General features: G+C 42.5%; 1 protein-coding gene across 6 annotated transcripts in view; it reads right to left on the bottom strand.

The window, feature by feature from the left end:
* The window catches only part of depdc5 (DEP domain containing 5, GATOR1 subcomplex subunit), a 99,222-nt gene that overhangs the window by 63,056 nt on the left and 12,584 nt on the right, over window positions 1-23,582 (bottom strand). For 3 of the 6 annotated variants that reach the window (XM_086129477.1, XM_086129476.1, XM_086129479.1), the window contains 14 exons: window positions 23,497-23,546; window positions 18,411-18,480; window positions 15,770-15,848; window positions 15,622-15,683; window positions 15,462-15,531; window positions 15,316-15,388; window positions 15,135-15,238; window positions 14,977-15,051; window positions 12,379-12,513; window positions 773-834; window positions 630-700; window positions 469-538; window positions 247-283; window positions 48-168 (listed from right to left, as the gene is read on the bottom strand). In XM_086129477.1, coding sequence (XP_085985603.1) covers window positions 48-168; window positions 247-283; window positions 469-538; window positions 630-700; window positions 773-834; window positions 12,379-12,513; window positions 14,977-15,051; window positions 15,135-15,238; window positions 15,316-15,388; window positions 15,462-15,531; window positions 15,622-15,683; window positions 15,770-15,848; window positions 18,411-18,480; window positions 23,497-23,546 — 1,079 coding nt within the window. Of the gene's footprint in view, window positions 1-47; window positions 169-246; window positions 284-468; window positions 539-629; window positions 701-772; window positions 835-12,378; window positions 12,514-14,976; window positions 15,052-15,134; window positions 15,239-15,315; window positions 15,389-15,461; window positions 15,532-15,621; window positions 15,684-15,769; window positions 15,849-18,410; window positions 23,547-23,582 lie in introns of those variants that run through there. The other 3 variants (XM_086129478.1, XM_086129480.1, XM_086129481.1) reach the window with 3 other exon arrangements.

Genomic DNA, 23,582 nt, shown 5'->3' on the forward strand with positions numbered 1-23,582 from the left:
TCAGTCTCAATTGACAAACATTATTGAAGTGCAACAGATCTACACACCTGGATGTGGGACTTCTCTGAATCAGCGAAGGACCGGGCAGTCTAAAAACCTGAGAGTCATATGCATCATAGTCCACCTGTATTGGCAGACCGTTCTCACACTCCTTTTGGATAGATAAAGCTATAGCAAGTTATTAAAAACAGTTCTTGAGCACAGGAAAAGAAAAAAAAAGCACATTAAAGCATTTATACAACTTACTTGGTTCGGTGCCTTTTTTTAGTTTTTCATAATGACGCTAGAAGAAAAATATGAAGATATGTTTTTGAGGGTTGTAATGAATATAAATGGTACAATGCAAATCTCGGAAGATATAATAATAATAATAATAATACATGTCATTTATAAGCGCCTTTCAAAACACTCAAGGACACTTTACAATCAGGACAAGAACAAGATCACTGTAAAAATAAATTATTTCACCTTGTGGCCTGCAAGTTTAATTCGGGGAATGAAGGTATTAAAAGAATTCTGACTTTTGGAGGTGTAGAAGCTGAAAAGGCACAAAACATAAAGGAGATGTTGATTATTTCAGTCTATTTTTAGAGTTTAAAAACAATTATTAGTTGTAAGTAAAGTCATGCCTGTGGTTGATCCAATGAGGCAGATGATAGTCATTCCCCACAGAAGAGTCAGGTGTCGATTTATTGTGCAACTATGGAGTCAACGTTGAACTCATTAATAAACATACTTGATTTTATACAGCCTCAGTGACTTTGGGTTTTACCTTAAATAGCGGTACTGCATGTAATGGCTGCTCTCCCATACACACCAAGTCAACACCAATACCTACAATTATATATATATATTTTTTTATTTGTAGGATGAATTAAACATTTGTCTAAATTGCATGACAAAATTAAAAGTAACGAGAACATCAAAACAATGACACGACATGGTGAAAAAGGCATCACAGATTTAAATGAGAAAATTGTCTGAGAGCAGGGGTAGGTGTTTGTGGAGGTGTATGGACTGAGGAACTCAATGTGGGACATTGCGATGGTGCCAGGTGCATTGCAGTAATTAAGTGTGAAGGAGACAAAGGTGAGGATGACCTCAGCCTCAGTGCAGTTCTTCAGTTCTTGACTTAACTTTGGACTAATTGTGCTGCTTTTTTAAAATTATTATTTTTTGCATAGTTTGGAAAAGGGGGTAATAAATTCTAAGACTTGTTTCTATCAGATAGTTAATTACGAGTGAATTACTCTAGATCACATACGTCAAAGTGCCGGCCCACGGGCCGGATCTGGCCCACGAGAATGTTTTCAGTGGCCCCTGGGATGATATTGATTTATTATTAGAACCGGCCCGCGGACCACAGCAAGCCGGGAGCCCGCAGATCTTTTACATGCACCAATACTACATTTCCCACAATGCAACGGTGACGTGCCAAGCAGTCGGCCGCTTTACTTCAATATTTATTAGTGCAGCGGTCATTCGCATAGCAGTGACGTTAGCTTTCAGATACCCATCAAAAATGGCAAAACGGAAGGTGGACACTGAGAACCGGGGGTTTCAAACAAGGTGGGAGTCGGAGTACATGTTCATGGACGTAGCTGGAAAACCTGTGTGTCTTCTGTGCGGAGAAAATGTGGCAGGATTGAAAGAGTGTAATCTGAGACGACATCATGAAATGAAACACGCAAACAAAAACAAGAATATGGACATGGAGGGGGAGGGGGATTTTTTAAAAAACTGTATACTTAAAGTTTGTGACGAAGTTTGCCCCGAAAAAAAGCAACTCTTTTTAAACGTGAGCATGAGCACAAACGCAATTGCCGAGCGAGTAGAGCAGTTGTCCATTTATCTAAAAGAGCAGTTTGCGAAAAAACGAAAAGATGTTATCACATATTCCTTGGCTGTGGATGAAAACGCTGAAGTTTCTGACGTTGCCCAGTTGTCAATTTTCATCCGCGGAGTGGACTCCAGCCTAAGCATGACAGGAGTTTTTGGCTTTACATCCTATGCATGACACAACTATAGTGCATGAAAAAGATACGGCAGTGGGTGCTGCGCAGTTTGGTCATTTCCTCCCTCATTTGGCAGCACATACGTGTGTGAACAACTACTTTCTTTGATGAAGCTGAACAAAACATCACACAGAAGTCGACTTACTGCTGAACACCTTCACTCAATTTTGAGGATTTGCTCAGCTCAGAGCCTGACCCCAAATATTGGTGAACTTGTAGAAAAAATAAGACACCACTGAGTATCAGCCTCAGCCTCAAAGAAGTGAATATTACTTTGCAATCACATATTGAGTTTTTACTCACTTCAAGTTTAAAAATTAAAGTATAATATCGGCTTTCACGGTATGTTACTTCTTGAAGAAAGTGTTGTTTTTGGTTAATAAACTTTGTTTTAAAAAGTTTTTATTCAAGTAAATGATCGAAAATTGCAATTATTTGTTTTTCTTGGAAGTAAATTTAGCCTACTTTTGCTAAAAGAGAAAATATGGGCTACTGATGGTGCCTTGAATAATACTGGCTTCTTTCATTCATGTTATGGGTATTTTTATACAAAGAAAATTTGTTTTTTGTGCCTGTTGAAAATTAAAGTTTACTGACAGAGCCATAAGAAAATGTTGCTTTATTGATCTGATCATATTGGAATGTATTTGTTAGGTTTTCAGTCAATTAACCTTGGTTCATTAAACTATATGTGGTCATTTTTTAAATTTTCAATGAACATTCGATCAGTCGATCCCTTGGCTTGCAGCAAAAATTTTTATTTGGCCCTCCGTCCATTTGACTTTTACACCCCTGCTCAAGATCATAACTAAGAGAGGGCAGTCAGCTCGAGTGGATATAATCATATCACCAAGACAATGTCATTCAATGGAATTCGTCAGTTTCCCATCTAGCGTATCGTTTGGGATGCAGCCAATTGATACATCCATTGCTAATACAGTGGTACCTCCACTCACGAACGTCTCTTCATACGAAATCTTCAAGTTACGAAACGCCTCAACAGGAAAATATTGCCTCTAGTTACGAAAGAAATTTCAGGTAAAACTACAGCACTGGCTGTTACTCGCATCTCCGAGTTTCCTGAAAGCAACATACTTATAGCTCCTTTGCCAGTGGCTATGGCCGAGCGTTATCCTGGCATCCTATTGGCTAAGAGGGACTTCTACCGTATGAGTCTATGTGTGTAGATAGATAGATCTGTGTCGATACAGCGTCCTCGTCATTCGCTCCGCGGGCCATGAGGCGTTCCGATAGTTTTACGTAAATGTGAATCACCCAGAAAAAGTGTTCACCAGTCGGGCGATCGCTCACTAAGCTGATGTTTGCGTTGGGCATTTTCGAAGGATTGTTAAAAACCGATAAAAGCAAATGTCCTTGGATTAGTTCTTTACAAAACGCCAGGCAAAAACCACTTCTGATAGAGAACATGAACTAAAGCGGGCAAAAAACGATGAGGACGCAGTTAAAAGTTAAATGACCATCATTTGTTCAAGGTGTCAGCAATTCTAGCTCTTCGATTGGATTCTGGTTACGATTGATTCTGGATTCCGATTCTTCTCCTTCTTCAAAAAAAAAAAAATAAATAAAAATTGAAAAAAAGATGGCGCTAACCAGTAATTTTTGGATAAAATAGGATGAACTTTTGTCGTTTAAGTAAATGTTTTTTTTTAAATGTTTGTGCACTTAACTATTATCAAGTCAGGATATTACTTTTTCTCAACACAGCTTTATTTTTGTCAATCTCAAGAAAATATGATAATGCAGCAGTTGCTGAAAGGATGTGACTGAACACTGATTGATGGGCTAACCCGGGGATTGGCAACCTGCGGCTCAAGAGCCGCATGCGGCTGTTTAGCGCCTCCTAGTGGCTCAATGGAGCTTTTTCAAAAATGTTTAAAATGGAAAAAGATGGGGGAAGGAAATATATATTTTTGTTTTAATATTAGCATGCTGTGAAAGTGCGTCCTGTGCCTCGTTCATCTTAGCGGCCGTTATGGCTGTTTCTTGTTATGGCATGAGTGTGTAAATGTGTGCGTATGCGCGCGTGTGCAGTAATGGCTTAATTGTGGGAGGTTGGTTGAGGGAAAAGTAGATCTTCCGTCAAAAAAGTTTGGGCACCCCTGCTCTACAGGATGAACTGCAGGTGTCACGTTCCGTATTTGACAGCAGGGGGGAGGCGTTCTTGCTTGCCGCCTGCACACCTGCCACCCATTTGTGGATGATTACACCTGCTATATGTAGGCGCTCCGACAGTCGACTCACTGCCGGAGTATTCCACACCGTGCCATTTGCTATCGCCTATTCCTTCTCGGTTAAAACACAGATTTTGATGACTATTGACTATTATTGCGTGCTTTGATATTCCTCTCGTGTTTGATTTAATATTTTGCCTAAGAACTTTCTCCTTGCCGTTTTTGTTTCGCAAGCGTTTTCTGTTTCCTCGTTATTATTTCCTGGTCCTCTTTTTGACCAGCGTTTTCTGTTGTCCGTTTAGACGGGGATTTTGTGTTATATTAAATCTCATTTTTTGTGACAAAATTCTTTTCTGTGTCTGCTATTTCGGGGATCCACTTATCTCTAGTAGTTGCGCACGAAGCGATTATTCTGTCGCTTCGGGCCCAACGTGACAGCAGGGGAAAAAAACTTGAATGCTGGCTAATATAACTCATATAGATACATACATGTGCTGCCTTCATTATAAGGCTTTTAATTTTTTGCGGCTCCAGACATATTTGTTTTTTGTTTTGGTTTTTTTTGGTCCAATATGGCTCTTTGAACATTTTGGGTTGCCGATCCCTGGGCTAACCTAATATTGATTTTCTTGAGAATGGAATAAATACATATTTAATCTAAGTAGTCTTTGTAACCATATGCCATATGTATCTATGAATGTACTGTTTTTATATATATGTCTATATTAAAAAAAAATTCTCGTCTCACCCCTCGGGTGGTGTCCGTCCCTCATTCAGCTCGGGTCCTCTACCAGAGGCCAGGAAGCTTGAGGGTTCTGCGCAGTATCCTTGCTGTTCCCAGCCCTGCACATTTCCGGACTGAGATGTCCAATGTTGTTCCCGGGATCTGTTGCAACCACTCATCTAGTTTGGGGGTCACTGCCCCGAGTGCTCCGACCACCACAGGCACGACTGTCACCTTTACCTTCCAGGCTCTCTCCAGCTCCTCTCTGAGCCCTTGGTATTTCTCGAGTTTCTCGTGTTCCTTCTTTCTGTGATGTTTCCATCACTTGGGACCGCTATAACCTCTACAACGATTTTCCTCTGCCCTTTATTGATGATCACGATATCTGGTTGGTTCGCCATTACCATCTTGTCAGTCTGGATCTGGAAGTCCCACAGGATCTTCGCTCTGTCATTCTCCACCACCTTCGGAGGTGTTTCCCATTTTGACCTTGGGGTTTCCAGTCCATACTCCGCACAGATGTTTCGGTAGACTATGCCAGCCACCTGGTTATGGCGTTCCATGTAGGCTTTCCCTGCCAGCATCTTACACCCTGCAGTTATGTGTTAGATCGTCTCAGGTGCCTCTTTTGCACAACCTACACCTTGGGTCTTGTCTGGTGTGGTATATCTGGGCCTCAATGGCTCTGGTGCTCAGGGCCTGCTCCTGAGCAGCCAGGATGAGTGCCTCTGTGCTGTCCTTCAGGCCAGCCCTCTCTAGCCACTGATAGGACTTCTTGAGATCAGCCACTTCAGTTATGGTCCGGTGGTACATCCCGTGGAGGGGCTTGTCCTCCCATGATGGTCCCTCTTCCAGCGCCTCATCCTCCGTTCCCCATTGTCTGAGACATTCTCTGAGTACGTCATCCGTTGGAGCCTTCTCCTTGATGTATTCATGGAGCTTGGATGTTTCATCCTGGACAGTGGCTCTCACACTCACTCGTCCCCGGCCTCCTTCCTTTCGGTTTGCACACAGTCTGATGATATATGATATACATAAATGTGAGTATGTATGTATAAACCCAATTCCAATATTATTGACGTTAAATGTTATTTCAAGAGATTGTAGTTCATCTACCCTAATTGGTTATCAACTTATATAAAACAATGCGACCCGCGCGTACCCAGTGGGAAGCGGACAGTGGAGCCAACTGGGAAAAGCCGCCAGCGGGGATGGGCCCTGGCCGAGCTGCCATGCAATTGCGCTGTAACTTTGGTGTCTAGGAGGGCACACATTTCGAATGGGTCCTTCTTTGTTCGTGCTTCTCCCGCATGCAAATCAGACAACTGAATTTCAGCAACGACATTAAAAAACGAACAATTCTGGGAGAAGTGGTTTCACTTAATTACCTGTTCTCGACACTCAACTCAATTAAAGGGATACTAAAAAAAAAAAACCTGCTGTTCTTGCTGTGCGTGCATTGGCCTGTTAGGGACAGTGTGGTGCAGCGGTGCATACCATACTCATTATTTGAAATGTATATTACACACGAAAGTCAATGCTAATTGCCATTAGCATGTCAATTAGCACTGGTGATGTTTCATAAAGTATGTTGAGTATTCAAATATACAATATGCGTAATTCTTTTTGTCGTGTGTTCAGCTTCACTGTAAACTCCAACTGAGGTGACATTAAAAAGGGAGGGGAGAATAACATACGTGTCAGACGCTTGCTGCATAAGCAACACAGTGCTTTCACAAAGTGGGGACTTGAAAATAAACACCACCCCTTTCGAAACTTTCTTATGATCGTGACAGGTCAAAATTGGGATCACAATCCTATTCAGATTCATTTTCCTGTACTACTGGATTGGAGTTTTTCATTCAAAGATACAGTCAAACCTGTTTTCGACCATAATCCATTCCAGAAGGCTATTCGAAAACCAATTTGTTCGAAAACCGAAACCATGTTTCCCATCATAATCAATGTAAAATTTTTTAATCCATTCCAAGTCTAGAAAACAACTTTTTTTTAAAGCATTGTTAAACTATTTTACACCATAAACTGTACACACATGTAATCAGAGAGCAGGTAATATGTAAAATACTGTACAAACAAACTACAAACATTTTTTGTTTTACTTTTACCAATTTTAACAAAAACATTGACATTGTAACATAAAAACTGAAGTAACACCTCTCTCTCTCTCATTGTGAAAATTCTAGATTGCATTCTTTTACACCTTGAATTTATAAACCCCAAAGTAATGGCTGTAACTATGGACGCTCTCTCTGCAACCCTACGCTACGGTACAAAGTAACATCCCTCCATCCATTTTCTGAACCGCTTTATCCACACAAGTCCAGTCTAGTCCATATTATAAGTTTGCTGGGTTTTCGAGGAATCTATGAGCAAAATTGTATCATGTTTAAAGTTTCATTTAATCTGGGCACATCTAAACGTTTGGGTGCGTATCCAGCACCCCCAAATGCCTGTGCACAAAGCCAGAGGGCTGTTGAAGGTTTTTTTTTTTTTTTATGATGGCGCCCCGAGTGGCTGCCTCTGCAGCAGCGCATATCCCTGTTTGAGTTTCTTTTCGTCCTTTTAATTTATTTATTTCTTCTTCCCATTTTGTTTTGCGTGGTTTTGTACCCCAAACCTACGGGGGGGGGGGGGGGGGCAGCGCCATTTCTGCTCATCTCCTTTATTTGTTTTAATCTTTTTACGTATCCTGTGAACGGAGATCCCAATAGCACACGCAACTCCATTGTTTACAGTAAGGACCAGCTGTTAGCATGGCGGGCTAACAGCGGGCTACTGGCCGGTGACAAACCGGATATCCCACGTGAGTTGAAGAGGAGGAGACGAGGGTGTCGAGCCGGGAAGGACCGCCGCACAAGGAGGAGAAGGTACAGACATGTCCTCCCGTCCGTCATCATGGGGAATGTAAGATCGCTCCCTAACAAGATGGATGAGCTGGCGGCGCTAACGCAACATCAAAGGGAGTACCGCAAGGCTAGCCTAATGCTACTCACGGAGTCATGGCTAACAGCGATCACTCCGGACACACATGCCGAGTTGGAAGGCTTCCAACTCATACATGCGGACAGGAATGAAGGGAGTGGAAAGAGAAATGGTGGGGGACTGGCTGTTTTTGTGAACGACAAATGGTGCAATCTGGGGCATATCACGATCAAAGACTCTGCAGCCGGGACATTGAGCTGCTAGCCATTAGCCTCAGGCCCCATTATCTCCCGAGGGAATTCTCACACGTCATAGCTGTGACAGTGTACGTCCCCCCGTCGGCTAATGGTGATGCAGCGTGTGATGCCCTGATGACTGTCGTGAGCAGGCTGCAAACACAGTCCCCTAATGCCCTGCTGATCATCTCTGGGGACTTCAACCATGTCTCTCTGTCCTCCTCCCTTTCAACCTTCACACAATATGTAACCTGTGCCACTAGAGACAATAAAATTTTGGACTTGTTTTATGCCAATACCAAGGAGGCATATAAACCCCTCCCCCTACCCCTCTTGGAAGAGCAGACCACAACTTGGTATTTTTCGAGCCTGTGTACAAACCCCTGGTGCACAGGCAACCAACTGTAACCAGAATGGTCAGGAAATGGTCCACGGAAGCTGAAGATGCTCTGCGGGACTGCTTCGACACAACCAGGTGGGAACTCTTCAGCGAGGTTCATGGGGAGGACATTGATGCACTCACTGACACCATCATGGACTACATAAACTTCTATGAGGAGAACACCGTACCCACCAGAACTGTGCGGTGTTTTTCCAACAACAAACCATGGATTAATCCCGACATAAAGGCCCTCCTGAAGGAGAAGAAGAGAGCTTTTATGTCGAGAAACAGAGAGGAGCTGAAGGCCGTGCAGATTCGGCTGAGAAGAAAGATCAGAGAGGGGAAGAAGACATACAGGATGAAATTGGAGGACCAGTTACAGGCCAGCAATGTCACTGGTGTCTGGAGGGGCCTGAAAACCATCTCAGGCCACGACAGCCCAAAGACATTGACTGAGAAGGACAAGGACTGGGCAGATGGACTGAACCGTTTTTTCAACCGTTTCGACCAGTCGTCTGTCCCTTCCCCCAACCACCAACTGCAACCACTCTCACTGAGGACTTCTTGTCCTCCCCCTCCTCTTTCAACCAGCTCTCAACAACCCAGTCTGTCACCTGGTTCCTGCCTGTCCGTCACAACAGAGCAGGTGAGGAACCAACTGAGGAAGATGAATGTGAGGAAGGCAGCAGGTCCAGACAAGATCAGTTCCCGGCTCCTCAGGACCTGCTCTGACCAGCTGTGTGACATTGTTCAGCACATGTTCAACCTGAGCCTGAAGCTAGGCAGAGCTCCACAGCTGTGGAAAACTTCGTGCCTGGTCCCAGTGCCCAAGACCCCCCGCCCTAAGGAGCTGAACAGCTACAGACCGGTGGCGCTGACGTCTCACCTGATGAAGACGCTGGAGAGACTCGTCCTCGCCCACCTTCGACCGCTGGTGAGCCCGGCACTGGACCCGCTGCAGTTTGCCTATCAGCCTGGCATCGGCGTGGAAGACGCCATTATCTACCTCCTCCACTCAGTGCTGTCACACTTGGAGAAGGCTGGGAGCACCGTGAGAATCATGTTCTTTGATTTCTCCAGTGCCTTCAACACCATCCAGCCCAACTTACTGGGAGGCAAACTGCAGAACGCCGGAGTGGACCACCATCTCACAGCATGGATCATAGACTACCTCACAAATCGGCCGCAGTATGTGAGGTTGCAGAGCAGTGAGTCGGACAGGCTTCTCTGCAGCACTGGAGCGCCGCAGGGGACTGTTCTGGCTCCATTCCTGTTCATCCTCTACACCTCGGACTTCAGACACGCCAATCCAAACTGCCACCTTCAGAAGTTCTCCGATGACTCTGCGATTGTTGGCCTCATTACAGAGGGGGACGATCGGGAGTACAAGGGACTGACGAAGGACTTTGTGGACTGGTGCCAGCAGAATCTCCTCCAGATCAACCCTAGGAAAACTAAGGAGTTGGTTGTGGATTTCTGCAGGAAACAGTCCTCACCAGCACCGATGAACATCCAGGGTATGGACATAGAGAGGGTGACCTCCTACAAGTACCTAGGTGGTCTTCTGAACAACAAACTGGACTGGTCTACAAACACGGACACCCTGATTAGGAAAGGACAGAGTCGACTTCCTACTCAGGAAATTTAGGTCTTTTGGGGTTCAGGGGTCGCTCCTTAAGACTTTCTATAACTCGGTGGTGGCCTCGGCCATCCATTATTGCATTGTCTGCTGGTCAGGCAGCATCTCGGCCCGGGACAGAAAGAGACTGGAGCGACTGGTCAGGAAGGCCAGTTCTGTCCTGTGCTGCTCCCTTGACACTCTGGAGGAGGTGGGCAACAGAAGGATGCTAACTAAGCTAAAAGCTATGATGGACAGTCCCTCCCACCCCCTCCAGCCCGCCCTGACAGCACTAGGTAGCTCCTTCAGCCAGAGACTGTTTCACCCGCACTGCAAGAAGGAGAGATACCGACGCTCGTTCCTACCAACTGCTGTCAGGCTGCTGAATAAAAATAATAACAATAATAATAATAATAATTAAATGATGTGAAAAACAATTGTAAATAGCACTGCGATTTATCCATTTTGTATTTATATTGCACTTAATTGAACGGTGTTTGTTTGTTTTTTCTTCTTTCTTCTTTCTACCCACATTCTTGCTGCTAGAGTCGCTGTCTTTAAACTGCAAGCCATTCTACTCGCCACGTGAGTTCACCTCCTTTTTACTAGTCAGTGTTTACATTGCGCCACAAGCTAACGCTAACACAGCGATACAAACGCGAGCTGAACAAGTAAATAAACTCAAACTAAAATACCCGGAGTCACCCCTGATCATTTTGGGTGATTTTAATAGAGCACATCTCAACCGTGAACTTCCCAGATATAAGCAGCACATCGACTGTTTCACCAGAGAAGGCAACATTCTAGACCACTGCGATACAACAATCAAAAATTCACACCGATCGATCGCCCGTGCAGCATTGGGTCTTTCTGACCACAATTTAATACACTTAATACCTACATACAGACAGAAACTCAAATGTGTTAAACCGGTTGTTAAGACTGTGAAAAAATGGACAGATGAAGCAAAACTAGCTCTACAAGAATGCTAAGACTGCACTGATTGGGGCGTCTTTGAAACTTCAACGGGCACACTGGATGAATACACAGACACTGTAACATCATACATCAGTTTCTGTGAGGATATGTGTGTACCAAAGAAGTCCTTCCGCTCTTTCAACAATAACAAGCCATGGTTCACTCCCAAACTCAGGAAAGAGAAAGAGGCCGCATTTAGAAGTGGAGATCGGGCACTGTACAAACACGCGCGAAACCAATTGACAAAGGAAATTAACATCGGTAAGATAAGCTATGCAGAGAGGCTGAAAACCAGTTCTTTGCTAACGACTCTGCATCTGTGTGGAATGGCCTGAAAGCAATCACAAACTATAGAATGCAAAACAGTGAACAATCAGGGTCTTGCTGATGAACTAAACATGTTTTTCTGCCGATTTGAAAAGGACACCCCCATTTCCCACATACACCCACCTCTACCAGAAACTACTCTATCTCTATCGAGGAGTCGAGGGGCGCATTGAAGTAGCCTCAGTTTGGTCGAGAACCGGAAGCCGAGGGGAGTCGAGTGACGTATTCAGGCTTGCTTAATTTGGTCGAGAACCGATTTTTGGTCGTAATCCGAGGCATAAAAACTCAAAATTTTTGGTCGAAAACCGATTTGGTCGAGAACAGAGACGTTCAAAAACTGAGGTTTGACTGTATTTGAATTATAAACAAAAGCGCAGTCACAGTGAAGAATATTACAATTAAGGAAATGGAGTAGTTGTACAATTTTCCATCATATCCCTGCAATCAGGGCCCAGTGGTCCAGTGGTTAGCGCATCGACCTCGCAGTGCATAAATACTGGGTTAAATTCCAGCTCCGGCCTCCCTGTGTGGAGTTTGCATGTTCTCCCGGGCCTGTGTGGGTTTTCTCCGGGTACTCCGGTTTACTCCCACGTTCAAGAAAAGATGCATGTCAGGCTGATTGGACGCTCTAAATTGTCCCTGGGTGTGAGTGTGAGCGCGGATGGTTGTTCATCTCTGTGTGCCCTGCGATTGGCTGGCAACCGGTTTAGGGTGTCCCCCGCCTACTGCCCGAAGACGGCTGGGATAAGCTCCAGCACCCCCCGCAACCCTTGTGAGGATAAGCGCATTGGAAAATGAATGGATGGATGGATGTCCCTGAAATCAGCAAAGTATTTTGATTTCATTTGTTATTAGCTAAATGTAGACATTGTAATTTGTTTCGGCACCTGGCATCATAGCTGAAAAAGTGGCAGAATCGTTGTTTGTGTGTAGCATTGTGTTTGTTTGGACATTTGCACTTACCATTGTCAATCATTCGTTGCTTGGTCAGAATCATGAGCAGACGGTCAACTTCAAACACCCCCACACCTGGCGTGATGACCACTGACATCTGGCCAGTCCGGTCAAAGTTTCGATTGATATAATGCTTGTCAAACACTAAGAGAAAATGGGAGAGTATCATCTTTGGTCGATGCCAAAACCTGCCAAAAAGATACTTCCAATTGAACTGCCAAATCAAACAAGCCAGTCCGATACTTCCAACTTCTTCCAAAGTCAAAAGAATTTTTAGTTAGCAAATATATTTTAAAAAATCCCTTCAAGAATCAAACAACCACGAACCCATATTATCTTAATTGTCACATCACACATGTTAAGACATTGAAAATGTATTTAAACATCTTGGCTCACATACGTCAAACATGCTAGCCATAAGTGCCACAGACCACTGTATCCTGGTTTTATTGTCAGCTATAATGAAATGAGCATGAGAAAGATGTGTGTAGCATTTGGAATTATTTAACCCTTTCCTAAAGTACAGTACAGTAATCCCTCACCTTCTGCGGATTCGCTGTTTCACGGATTTTTTTAGTGCAGTTTTTTAATGCTTTTTTTAAAACAGTGAACTGTGTTCTGCATCCTGATTGGCTAAGGGACTGACCAACGTGAACAGTCTCCACACCTTGTCTCTGTACAACTTGCCAAAATTACCTTTTTTTGGTCTTTGGTTTTCATTGTATCAGTGGCGAATGCTGGTCTGTCAAGGAGGGGAAGCTCAATTTCGGCCTACATCATAAAATGTGTCCGTTTATTTTCACATGAATTCTAATCTCCGTTCCTTTTCAAAAAAATGAGAATATTGCCTTCACCATAAGATCGGTGATTGGCTCATTTCGCTGTCAATCAAAAAGAGATTCAGACAGATCATCCAATCATCATGCAGAAAGCCGAGTTTCCGGGCCAGCCTATAAACACCCACTATCCATAGTCTCCCAGAGACACTGAGCGTCCAATGGGCGGGACAAAACCAGCATTTATCCAATGACTCGTCTCGTTTCAACGCATTGGGACAACCTACACTGAACTCTCTCGACGCCCAGCGTCCGCGCGGTCGACGCTCAGCGTCCACACAGTTTAAAGCACAATGAAGCTGCGGGAATGAATGAGAAGAGAGTCGCGTCGTAACCAGTAATAAGAAGCTGATTCCGAACAAAAGTTGAGCGCGTTGTAGCGCGTATATAGTCAATGACATGTCCACACAATTGTACATACACACATATAATTTGATCACGTACTCTTTGACATTTTAGGGGAAGCTGAGCTTCCCTTGCAGTCTTAGAGCAATCGCCTCTGCATTGTACATTTGCGGATGTTTCAACATTTGAAATTTCTTCCCTCTCACATTTTTTTTGCTTTTTTTTTCATAAATCCTACTTCACGGATTTCATTTATCACGGGTTCTTTTTGGAACGTAACCCCCGCAATAAATGAAGGATTACTGTACTAATTTCGACAATGTAAGACCTACTTTGCTGGAAGGTTGTGGATAAACTGGTTCTGGCCCACCTACACCTCGGGTGAAACCTGCTCTGGACTCTCTACGGTGTGCTATAATGTTAATGTGAATGATTGTATAATCTGTCTGATGCATCGTTCTGACACACATCTGGATGGTAGCGAAGGAACTGTGAGAATCATGTTCTTGACGTCTCAGGTGTCTTCAATACTATCCACCTTATCTGCTGAGTGAGAGACTCCTTCTGATAGGTGTCTCATCATCCAGCGCCTCACAGATGACAGACTACTTCTTAGTAGTCTGGTGTACCCATGGTGTACGCTTTGGGAGCACCCTGTCAAACATTGTAATCAGTGATTATGGAACACAACAAGGACTGCCATCTGCCTTTGTGTTTACCTCATACAGTACACTTCCGACTTGTTATAAAACTCTGGTTTATTCCACCTTTTCTGATGACTCTGCGGTGGTGGGGTGTATTAAAGATGGAAAATAGAAAATTACTACCATGGGGGTTGCTATTCATACGGTGCAGCAGTATTATTTGGACATACACGTGAACAACAGACTGTAATGGAATAAAACATGGATAAAAGATGAGATCTTCATGAGGAGGCTCAACTCATTCAATATGTGCAGCAAGATGCTGAAGATACTTTGAGTCTGAGAAAGAAATTGTTAACTACTTGGCTCTTGTCTGCTAATGCAGCAGCAATAGTAACAGGGGAACTAAAAAGGATCAATAAATAACTTTTATTCAAATATCCATCCGTTTTCTACCGCTTATCCGGGGTCGGGTCGCAGAGCAAGCAGCTTCAGCAGGTATGACCAGATTTCCCTCCCTTCTCACTTATTTAAACATGTATTTAAACAAGTTAATGATCATTTCCTAAAAACGTTTATCAGTTAGAATATTAACTATCTTGTCTTTGTAGAGTATGAAAGGTTGTTGCTGTTTTTCCTCATACTGTCTCTACAAAGCACATTTTAAATGATGCAGATGGGTCTGGAACATATCCCCACTCTATAAACTGAGGGAAAATTAAGTTGTCTCATGTTTACAATTTGACAAGTGTTTTTTTGGACTCATTAATTAGGGTACCAACCATTAAAAGAAAGGTTGAGGGCTTCCAAGTAGTTTCCCTGAGCAGAGGTTGAATTATATCCAGGGGGAAAGCCATCTTACCAAGAGAAAAAAAAAGGAGTTAGGTACCAGCAAAATATTGAAAACAAAGTTCCGGCCAAAGTAATCCAAAAGTTGTACCTGCTTCTTTCAGTCGCACCAGAACAGGATACTGAATAAAGAGATTCTTGACAGTAACTAACAATGATGTCCACTCATCACGCCTCTCATTCTGAGCCACAACTCTAATCACAAACCAAAATAGACTCTTCATTCCAATTTATCTGCCACCTCATTTAATTGAATTACATAAAATAAATACCTATAGAAGTCCTCATAAAAATGACCTTCATGATCTTGTTGGATTGATGCTCTCAGATGCTCAGGAAATTCATCTGTAAAACATCATCACTCATGTTGCATTGCTGGAGTATTGATGAGCAAACATTGAGATGCTGAGTGGCTCACCTTTTGATTTGGCACTGTAGAATGTACGTGAAAAGAGCACAACTGTCACTTCATGAGTGCAGTTTTTATCCTATTTAAAAACAGCAATAAATTACAAATTACTTTCAATAATGTTATATCGAGCATGAAAAATGGCAAAACCAAAAGAAAACTCACAAACCTTCCACTTGCCAAAAAGGTCAGAAAGAAAACCATTCACAGCCTTTTCAAAGTATAAATCACCTATCAATGAAATGTTGGGATGAGACAAAAAAACTAAAACGAAAAACATGTTAAGTGCGTGGCGAAAACAAAGCCAACCAACAAACCGTAAATGTCGAAGTCCCACATCTCGCAGCTCATTTGGATGAATATGTAAACCATCGCAGATGTGGATCTGAACACAACCTGTGTCACAAATTCACAATGGCAAAGATTCACTTTGTTGAATTATTCAGTCATTCATTCATCTTCTGAACTACTTATCCTCAGAAACGATTGGGACCTCGCAGCAGTCCGTCATCAGGTCATAGTAATAATAACTTATACAAAATCATAGGGAACTCACAGCAATAACTCCTTGGGCCTAATAATAATGATGAATTTTATTACTATCATTATTATTAGAGCTGTCAAACGATTAAAATATTTAATCTAATTAAAAACGCAACTGTCATAATTAACTCAAATTAATCGTGATTACTCGCGCATTTTTTATCGTTTCTGAATTTCCTTTTATGTTTTTTTGTCCTAGTTTTCCCCATTTAAATGCTCTCATCAACATGGAATCATGAATCAGTTTTCAATGTGCAAAATGCAAATATTTACTGAAATAACAATTTCAGTAAATATTTTCCATTAACATTTTTCACCTGGAGCAGTTATTCACACTTAACCTCTCACACAATATTACTGTCCATCAACAACAGTTAAAAAAAATATTTTGTCACACAAGAGCTTCCTTTAACAGCGATTTTTATGGAATCAAAACAGAGCAATATAACATTATAAAGTGCACATCTATGGTAAACTAGTACTCAGCCGATAGTGGATTTAAGCCATGGTTGCATACTTCGTTTTTCTCATGTTTGCTTTGAACACAGCAGTCAGGCTGTTGATTCTGTTGGTCCTTCTTGCACGGAAGTCTCTCTCTGGTTTTGTGTGGACATCATTTCGGATGACTACACTTGGTTCGATGACAACACTGGAGACATTTTATTTTCGGTGTGGTCGCTAGGTCGCTACCACTGCACCGCTGAACTCTCGACGTGCCTCAGCGCACCGTCGCTGTCAGATGAACACAGAGAAGCTCCACCCGCTTTATTTATATGGACACAAAACACTGTAACCTTCCACACAAAATACTTCCAAACAAGTAACAATCGCGTCAGTGGCATACATCGAAATCAACGTAATGCCTGCTCTTTATTCACCAGAGGCTCATCAACCTAGTCTCTTATTTCTCTCCCGAAAGAGTGTCTTCTCCCGCTTGGTGTACCTTAGCCTTCTCCGCTACGTACAATCTCTGTACACAGCTTGTAATGGAGGCTCTCGCTGGCAATCCGTAGTGGAGTTGTTCGATGCTATGCGAATGATTTCAGCTTGAGTCTGGCTGTGGACAATGTTGACAGGCTTGCATGCAGTAGCCATCCATTTAGCTCTGGCTTCAGCAAATTTGTTCTTCGTCGTGTTATCCATTTTCTTCGCTTTGAAATGATCCATAGCTGTTTGTCTTAGACGAGGGGGCGGAGCACTCACATCAGTTGTGTGCTTGGCCATTAAGTGGGATTTTAGACTCGACGTGCTATGATGATAGCTCAGTTTACTACTGCAAAACATACAGGTAACTTTGGTCTTGTCAGTGGAACTATCTGGCAACTTTTTAAAAGTAAACTTTCCATTCATAAACTCTTTAAGTATCCGTTTTCGGTGTCTCGCGCTGCCGTGGCTGGCAAAACAAACGTGCGTGGACCTGTGCAGCGCGCTTGTTGTTTTGTTTCTGGTTTATTTATCGAGCAATGTAACATCCACTGTGACGTGTGCCGCGTTAATCTCGCGAGAAAAATTTGAATCCCGTTCAAATTCATTTAAATTAATGCCGATAATTACGCGCTAAACTGACAGCTCTAATTATTATTATTATATAGATTTTTTTTACAAAAACAAAAGGAACAGTGGTCGCTGCTCAGGCCATCATAACAATATGAAATATAATAACAAGAATAATTTCTACAAAAACAATATCAACGTCTTTCAATGCCAGCCATCTAAAAAAAACTAACAAAAAAAAAAGAACCTATGGAGTGCCAGTCAATTTAGAGCCAGACAATTTAGAGTATTCTGACTGATCTGACATAGCTCACAGAATATCGTGTTTCATGTAAACACTGAAACTATCTCATGCAAGATAAGACTCTCTTCTTTCATCACACAAAAAGTCTGATTCTACCTAATTTTGATTTTGTAATCAGCAGTACAACAGGGGTTGGTTTCACCCAAATTACCTATTTTCAAATTGGCAGATAAACAAGCTTTTGGGAAAAAGATTTATTTTATGCAAAACAATGACTTCTATCCGTAATATGTTTTGACGCTTCAAATATCTGATCAGTCCTTTTATTCTATCACATTGAAAATGTGCAAATGCATTTACACATTGTCAATAGGAGACAGGACTACAGGAAGGCCAGTCTAGTACCCGCACTCTTTGTGCCACACTGTTGTAGCAAGTGCAGAATGTGATTTGGCATCATCTTGCTGCAATAACCAGGGGCACCCATGAAAAAAAAGACAAGAAAATGCGCTCAGAGGGTGACAGCAGCGGGCAATTGCACACACAAGTAGCTTTTTTGAAAACGGCTGGCATTGAAAGAGTTAATCGGCGGATCTTTAGAAATTACAGAGGAATGGCGATCTGACCTTTTACTCAGTTTCCACACTGTTCAGATCTAACTAGAGCCTCTGTCTTACCCTGGTGTCTTCACTGATGTATCCACAAGTCACTTTCTCTCCCTTCACCCACAGTTCACTTGCCTGGGATCTAATACACCCAAAACAAAATGTTAATACTTCCCTGAAAAATAGGAAATAGTAATAGTCATATGGAAAATAAATCTCTGACGTGTTTTTTTTGTTTGTTTTTGTTTTTTTGGGTTTTTTTTGCCAGACCTGATGTGCATGCAAATTCAATGAGTTATTACATGTTGAGACCCTCATCCGTGGTCTCTTCTCATCTCAAGGTTTTCTTTTTCACCCAAATGGGATTTTGAGTTTTTCCGTGCCCAGTCGAGAGTTTGATTTATGGGATGTAGTCAATCATCATCAATTGCGGGCCCGTGAAGCCCTTTGAAACTCATTTTTGAGTTAGGGCTATGAAATTAAAATAACTTGACTAAACTTTACTCTTGCATTCTCAAGGTCAATGTCAAGGTCAAGGTCATCTTTATTGTCAAATATGCACAACACATATGACATGCAGCATAGATGAAATTTCTTTCTCTCAATCCTCAGTGCAAATATGCAGGTTTTAAAACAACTGTTCTGTTTTGGTTGGTAACAGACACAAACCAATGGAAAATATATTGTAGACCAGTGGTGCCCAACCTTAGACCGAAGATTTTGCAATCAACCAACTTCCCGCGATCGACCCGTTACCGCACACGCATGCAAATACACGCACGAACACACGCATGCCATGATGAGCAACAATCATCCCTAAGATGAACAAAACTGAAAAATAAAGTAGATACAAGAGTTTGTGGGTTTGTGAAAAGGGAATCACTGCCTACCTTCGTCGGATGCATGGGACGTACTTTTGCAGCATATTAACGTATCATGTGTACCGTTCCAGATTGCCATTCTTTGCCAGTGCCCTCAGTGAATTATACACGGAACAAACTTTGAATGATAATAATAATAAATGAAAACTTGCCAAGCCTGATGGATGTGCGGAGTTTGGTTAGTTTTCGTGCATGTTTAGAGCCTCAAAATCTGTGTAGTTTTTTCGGCTTAGTTGTTCAACGAATCCAAGAAAATCCTCAACACATTGATCATGCCTGAAACTGAATACTGTGACCTTTTGGCAAAAGGTGTCGGAATAATGGTGCTGCAAAGTCTGATGATTCACTGTGACAGTAAAAGATGACATAAGCCGAAGGTTGGTACACAATTACGGTTCGATGTAAAGTCATTTCATTTGGACTTGTAATGACAGGCATTTCAACGCCAGATGGCGCAGTTACTTGACGTTGCAGAGCACAGGGAGGGAAGGGGAGACGATACGGAAGCCCGAAGTAGCGCCAACTCAAGGAACTCCCACTCGATACGACAATACAACACAATACAATCGGAATAAGTGTGTCCGCGCCACTATTTTCTATCATTGGATCCAAAACGGCGACATGCAAGTGACTCTTTATTGCAGTGAGTGTCATTGGAATTGCGAAAATGTTTATGTCCTGTAGATCATGGCATCCAAACGAAGAGGAACAGTAATGGCCACGGAAGAGAAAGTGAAGTTTATCTGATGAAACGAAGCGGACTACAAAGTATGAAACATTCAGGAGACGCTTGGAGTCTGAAAGACTCAAATCTACAAGACTTTGAAAAACGAGGAAGCGATTCTTGCTCAGTCCGATTCCGGCTATTTCCATGCTCAGAGTGAATTGCTTGCGGCTCAACAGACAGTCGAGTAAATGAATGTTTCCTGGAATGGTTTGACTGTTATCGTGCTAAAAACTTTATGCAAACTGGACCGCTAATAAGAGAGGAAGCGAGTTCCATAGCGCTATGGGCTTTGAAGCGTCCCGTGGCTGGCTTCAAAAGTTCATTGCACGACATCAGCTGAGCAACGCTGTCTTGTGTGGTGATCAAGGGGAGGTTTGAGAAAGAAAGCCACCAGGTCTTTTACTCATGTCATTTTGTAGCAAATAGTCCTAACCTTGTTATATTTTGTCATATACCTGTACTGTATGCTGCAGTTTTTGGGTAATATATTGTTGCACTTTGTTGCTTGTGTTGTCACACATGTTAACATACAGGACATGTACCATAGTTGTTTCACTGTTCTCATTTTAAAAAAAGTATGGCAATACTTCATGTTTTTGTTCTGTTGATGTGCACCGTCAACATATACAGTTTTTTTATATGTACTGTATCTTGTGCTGACCCGGCCCACCTGTCAAATTTAGAAATCAATGTGGCCCCCGAGCCAAAAAGTTTTCCCACCCCTCCCAACCTTTACCTCGTTTTTGCTCAGAGTTTGTTTAAGCCCTCATAATGTTAAAACACGAAAATAGTCAGATTTCACAAAACTGTGGGCGCGTCAACGTGCAGTTCGCCAATAAAACAACACTGACTTTGAGGGTCTAAAAAATGGACGAAACCTCATGAAACTGCACACACATCCGGCCTAAAAAAAAATAACCAAGATATATATTTTTTTATATATTGTGGGAAAAAAACTTATTCACTGGTGCCCCCAAGAAACCTTTAAGAAAGCACTGGAAAGACCTGATGCAACTACCGCAGCAGAAATGCATTCTTCTCCCGCTAGTCGGTGCTATCGGCATCCTGATTCTCCCTGGCAGATAGTGCAAACTGGTACAGTATGTATTGCCGGTTTGTTTTTTTTGCATCCAAGCATAAAAGTTTCTTTCATGTCAAAATAACATTTATGATTTTTTTAAGCATTCCGGATATGGCAAGGAAGATGAGACATTTATTTTAAAAGCGACCTCGCAAAGAGGAAGGCTGAGTCTAGGTGAAACAGAGTAGAGATACTAACACAATAAACAGTTAAAATGTAATAACTTATAGTGGTGACAACGTGGAAATTTGTTCTGAAATACTGGTGATAGCGAGGGTCTGAATGCAGGACAGGATGAGTCGCTGAGGCGAGGCTACATAAAAACGTTTCCACATAGGAGCATAAGAACACAAAGTCAACGTAAACGTGATTGAAACATTGTTTTTTTATTCCTTTTCCGTTTCGTCTTAAAAACACACGAGCCAATGGCTTTGACAGCGGTGCTAAATTAAATTGCCTACAATCAGGCAAACTGAGGAAGCCATTCAGTTATTTATGCCAATAGCACTGCGCCCAAACACAGCAGGCAATCGCTGTTTCCCTTGTGACACAGCCACCAACCAACTACAGGCTGGACACATTAAAAAGACACGAGGTGACGGCTATTCACAAAGCAGCCGAAGAAAAGGAGAAGTACCGTATTTTCACGACCATTCGACGCACCGTATGGTTGGGCGCAGTCTCATTAATGGGTGCTATTTCTGTATTTTACACATAGACAAAACGCACTGTATTATTGGGCGCGATTTTAAAGTGGTAAAACATACGCCAGCTTAAACATACGGCATGCATGCGCGCACGCTAAAAACACGTTAGCTTGTAGCATACGGTAGCATGCCAAGACATACAGATACAAGCTAAAAACACGTTTTTAAAAAGGCAACGAAGCAAAACGGAGTTCCGTTGTATTTTATTTAGCCATCGTACAATGTACTCACGTTTTTCGATCAATCATCACCCAGAAATCCATCAAAGTCCTCATCCTCTGCATCAGAATTGAACAATTGTGCAAGTACCGGTAATCCATCAAAAACGCCGTGTTCCCTTTCGTTGTCAGTCACTCTCATTGCCATGTGGCTCCACAGAAATGATGCCGGCTTTGCCAAAAACTCGAACAACAGTGCAAGCAGACACGTTCGTCCAAGCAGCCACAATCCATTCGCAAATTGTGGCGTAACTCGCAGGGCGCTGCCTCTCACTCTTTGTAAAGTTGTGTTTGCCATCGATCATTCATTGTTCCCATGCCGCTCGCAACTTTACTTTGAACGCCCGGTTGATGCCGATGTCCAGCGGTTGGAGTTCTTTAGTCAAGCCTCCGGTAATAACGGCAAGCTCAGAGTTCATTTGCTTGACTTGGTTTTTCACCGCTGCTGTGAGATGGGCACGCATGCCAAAAGCATAACCGATGGCTTGAAGTTTGAACTGAGCTTCGTAGGCGTGTCTCTTTGTAGAATTTATTTTCGGGGGTTCTTAGAAACCAAAACCGAAGTTGTTTTGCAACAATGCACATAGCCACACTCTATACAGGTGTTGGTACCTGCTTGTAGCGTCGCTTTAGCGTCCACTTACACGCCCACCCTTCACTCATTGGCGGCCTGCTTCCCCGCATGCCTGTCACTCACGTCTGCCTTTTCTCTCTCTTTCTCTCCATATATGTATATATACACGCCCACCCTTCACTGATTGGCCGACTTCTTTGCCGCATGCCTGTCCACAGTCACTTCCGCCTTTTCTCTATATAAACAGCGTGTCGGCTTTCAGTCAGGTTTTGGAACTCAGCGCATAGACAAGACGCTCCGCCTCATAAGGCGTCCTGTCCATTTTGGAGAAAATTTTAGACTTTTAATGGCGCCTTATAGTCGTGAAAATACGGTACATTGAAGATGGTAGTACCTAAGAACAGCTAACCAATAAAGTTACAAAACTAAAATAAAATAGTTTAGATAGATAGTTTTTTAGATAGATTTTCTATTTATTTATTTATATTTACATACGGAGGACACTGCAGCATGCTATTGCAGCGCAAGTGGACATGGACCACAGAGAGCTTGAGGCTGCTTCAAAATAATTAGTGTCTCTCTCAAACAAATGTGACCCCAGCACACAAGCTATGAGTCCATCATTCTGCTATGCAAGTTTTAATAAACGAATGCTGTAACATGATAATAGTCATATTCTTACTGGAACTTAAATTTTGAATTTGACTTTTATTTGGTCTCCCGTAGGAGAAACTTGTCTCGGAGGACGGGCCCTCTGTGCTGCTACATACATTGAGCAAAAACGTACACATACACTACTATGTTTCCTGTAAAAGAAAGTCCGTTGAATTTACAGAATACATGCACGTCAGGACGCATGGTTAGGATGGTACCACCTCTGCCTCAATTTGAGCCAGGAAAAACACTGACTCGTCTACAAATAGAGGTTAACGGATTTTAAAGCAACGAATGAAATATAGTATTCACATACCTGATTCCAGCATATTCCACTTTTTGTGACACATAGGCACAAGTCATTACCTACAATATACAAAACAAAATGAACCAATGAACAAA

The sequence above is a fragment of the Hippocampus guttulatus genome, chromosome 14 (genome assembly GCF_054856545.1).
Source record: "Hippocampus guttulatus isolate MCC_2025c chromosome 14, RoL_Hgut_1.0, whole genome shotgun sequence".
Classification (NCBI taxonomy): domain Eukaryota; kingdom Metazoa; phylum Chordata; class Actinopteri; order Syngnathiformes; family Syngnathidae; genus Hippocampus; species Hippocampus guttulatus.